The sequence below is a fragment of the Merops nubicus genome, unplaced genomic scaffold (genome assembly GCF_000691845.1).
Source record: "Merops nubicus isolate BGI_N331 unplaced genomic scaffold, ASM69184v1 scaffold21980, whole genome shotgun sequence".
Classification (NCBI taxonomy): domain Eukaryota; kingdom Metazoa; phylum Chordata; class Aves; order Coraciiformes; family Meropidae; genus Merops; species Merops nubicus.
Window position 1 is genome coordinate 318 of NW_008582467.1, and position 3,126 is coordinate 3,443.

The following is a 3,126-nucleotide window of genomic DNA, read 5'->3' on the forward strand; positions in this document are numbered from 1 at the left end:
GAATGAATGAATACTAAATTAATTAGTATAAGCAAAAGCAATTCAAGATTACAGAAATACAAATTTGTATTGCTGTAATACCTTTTTATGAGTTCATGCACAGAAACATCAAGCAGTTAACTTGAAATTAATATTTAGTCTAATTTAGTCAATCCCTTCAAACTCTGACTTTAAATATTTACTCAGTAGCATGCCTAGACTTAAATTATGCCTTCCAATTTACAGCTTGCAACAGAACTCTCCATATTTTGCTGCCCTATAGACTATTCAGCTAATAAAAGTTGTATAGTCTACTTTTAATGTTCTAAAGCACAGTAAAAGGGTAATGTCCTTGGAATTAAATTATGGGACAAATTTGCTAAATATATTTGCAAAACACAATCTCTGCTTCTAGAAATACACTGCAGTATTCCAGAGTTCCACAAGCTATAAACAAGGATCTATGTCAGCCATATACAACTAGTGATACAGCAGAGATGAAAAATGCTGCTCTTTTCCAAAACTTAGTTAGGCTTCGGTAAATCCTTTAACTGTAAAAAGTCAAAATATGAATAATCACTGATACAGAGTTTCAACAAGTATCCCCCTCTAAATAAGAGGCTGGATATTCTTTTCTAAGATTTTGTATTCAGTGACTATTAACTTCTTTAAGTAACATATGGTACCTAAAAAAAAAAAGACTATGTATGGGAACACAACATATACTTCTTCTCTTGCATTTACAATGGTGGAAAAAAGACAATATTTTTTTAAGAGAACTTACCAGTAATAGTATTATAATGATATGAGGCATGAGTAAATGCCTGAAGAAGATAAGCCTTGTTCTTAAAACTGTAGTTAATTTTCTTCTCAAAGTTTTCAAAACCAGAAATAAGGTGATTTAAGGTTTTTTCAGCATCTGGGTGATCAAACATACACCTCGGTGGAATCTTCAAACAGCCATACTCCAGATCTTTATACAGAGAAGGCTCTGAATTAGCTACAGAAGCACAAACAGGGTTTGGGGAAAGATTTTTCTGCTCACTGTTAAAATTCTCTCTGGTATCACACAAAATGCCTTCCCAATCAGTCTTTTTAATTACAGGGAGCACCTTCAGCCCCAACGAACACAGGAAAAGCTGAGCAGCTCTTTCACCACAGCTGGTCAGATAGCAGCCCAACAGGGCTTCCACGCAGTCTGCAATGCTTTTGTCAGCAATACACTGCTCTGTATGCAAGTCGTAGGAGATAGACTGTTTTCCTGCATCCACACCACAGTTTTCTTCTGATGGATTCCAGAAGCCCACTACAAAATCATCCTCTTCAACAGCCTTGCTAGGATCCAGATAGCACATAGCATCCCAAGAGCTATAGTCAAAATCATCAAAATCTGATGAAAAATGGACATTACCCGAGGATGACTTTTTGGGAGTTTTCCATTCATAGTTTGAATCAGTGGTTGAAAAGTGTGAGAGAGAAATTTTCTTCACAAAAGCCCCTGATCCCATTAACATATTATCAATGAATTTTATATGCTCCTGATCATACTCCAGAAAATCATCTTCAAAGTCTGTTTCTTCCTTGGGTAACCTCCACATTAGGTCTTCATCCTCTTCATCATCATCATAATCATCAAGTTTACCATTAGCCAACAAGTTCTCCTTTGTCTATGAAAGAACACAAAAATATGGTACTGAAGAGGGATACGAAAGACTTTATTCCAGAACTGTCAGAAGAGCAGGATTTGAGAACTGTCTGCTAGTAACATGACTTATTTTTTAATGTTTCGACTTACATTGTCTGATCAGATGCACAATACAGCCTCAACACCAACATTTTAAGACTAGAATACCTGTCTTGGAATATTAGCCTTGTATTAATAGCCTAAAATAGCATACATTCTGCATATAACATATGCTGCATTCCATACAAACGTGTGCTTATAGTTGAATGTGATGCACATACAATTAACTTTAAATCCACAAAACATTATACACTTGCACAAAGTAAACAAGACAGAATTCTAAATTAACAAATCTGGAGAAGTATAAGAAACAGTTTAGGGTGCATCATTCTGTCTAGCTGCTAAGTAAGGCTATTACAAATGTCAAATCAATGTAATTTTGAAGATTCTTTCCATATCTTTCTATGGCAAATACTAAGGGACTTGGAGGTTCTACCAGAGTCACAATCACAACAATCTTAGTTTTGGGACACACAAACGGAAAACGCATTCAGTGGAACAACTGTAAGAACTTCTTTACCCTAGTTCTTCAATAATCACTTGAAGCAACAAATTACATTTATCTGTGTTCTTAAACAGTTATCTAAAAATTAATTCAGTCTACTTAGCAAACTAGTAGGAAGTTTAGTGAAACAGCATTGGCGATTTTTGAATTACAGATCAAAACCAAGAGTCTAACAGCAGGTTGTTGGCAAGAATCTTATGCTTATGTGGGTGACAGTCTCGACTGCATGTATTGGGGATTCAGCAAGTGATATTGCTGCTATCAGATGTTAGATACAGGCCAATTTTTGATGCTGTAAGAACCACAGTACAAGTTAAGGATTCTTAATTTTAACAAACATGAAATCTCCACTTTGTCATACATTTAATATCACCAGGATTTCAATATAAGCAGGTCTAAAAATGAAGAAGTGGAAAAAACTGCAGGCTTCTGTAATACAGGTTTTTGTTCGGCGTTTGTTTTTAAAATGAGTATTAGCATATACATTGAATCATGAAGTAGGATAATAACTCAGTGCAAAGACAACTAGTATTCATCCTACCCTTTAAAAAAAGTACATGCCTTTTTTTTTTAAATTCTGGTTTTTTTCAAGTTATACAGTCTTAACTAATTAAAGAAAAGTTAAAGTTGTCACTAATTTTCTAATACTTACTTACATACCCAAGAGCAACATTCATGTCTCATGTCTTTTCCCTGCTCGTGTTGAGCAAATCGGTATGGAGTGATGTAAATTATGCACTGAACACAGATATGCCCAAGCTATACAAAGCTGTCTGTGCAACTTGCCGTGGCCCCAATCCAGGAAAGCACTTAAACATGTTAGCTAAATGCACAAGTGGTCTTCCCAACATCAGAAGGACTATTCATAGGCTCAACCCAGCATCACTGATGTCAGCAG

General features: G+C 35.4%; 1 protein-coding gene across 2 annotated transcripts in view; it reads right to left on the reverse strand.

Annotated features, from left to right (window-relative positions):
* Positions 1-584: 584 nt before the first annotated feature.
* The window catches only part of DICER1 (dicer 1, ribonuclease type III), a 39,699-nt gene continuing 37,157 nt past the window's right edge, over positions 585-3,126 (reverse strand). For both annotated transcript variants that reach the window (XM_008937770.1, XM_008937777.1), the window contains exon 24: positions 585-1,646. In XM_008937770.1, the coding sequence (XP_008936018.1) occupies positions 750-1,646 (897 nt within the window). In that variant the 3' untranslated portion in view covers positions 585-749. The remainder of the gene's footprint in view (positions 1,647-3,126) is intronic.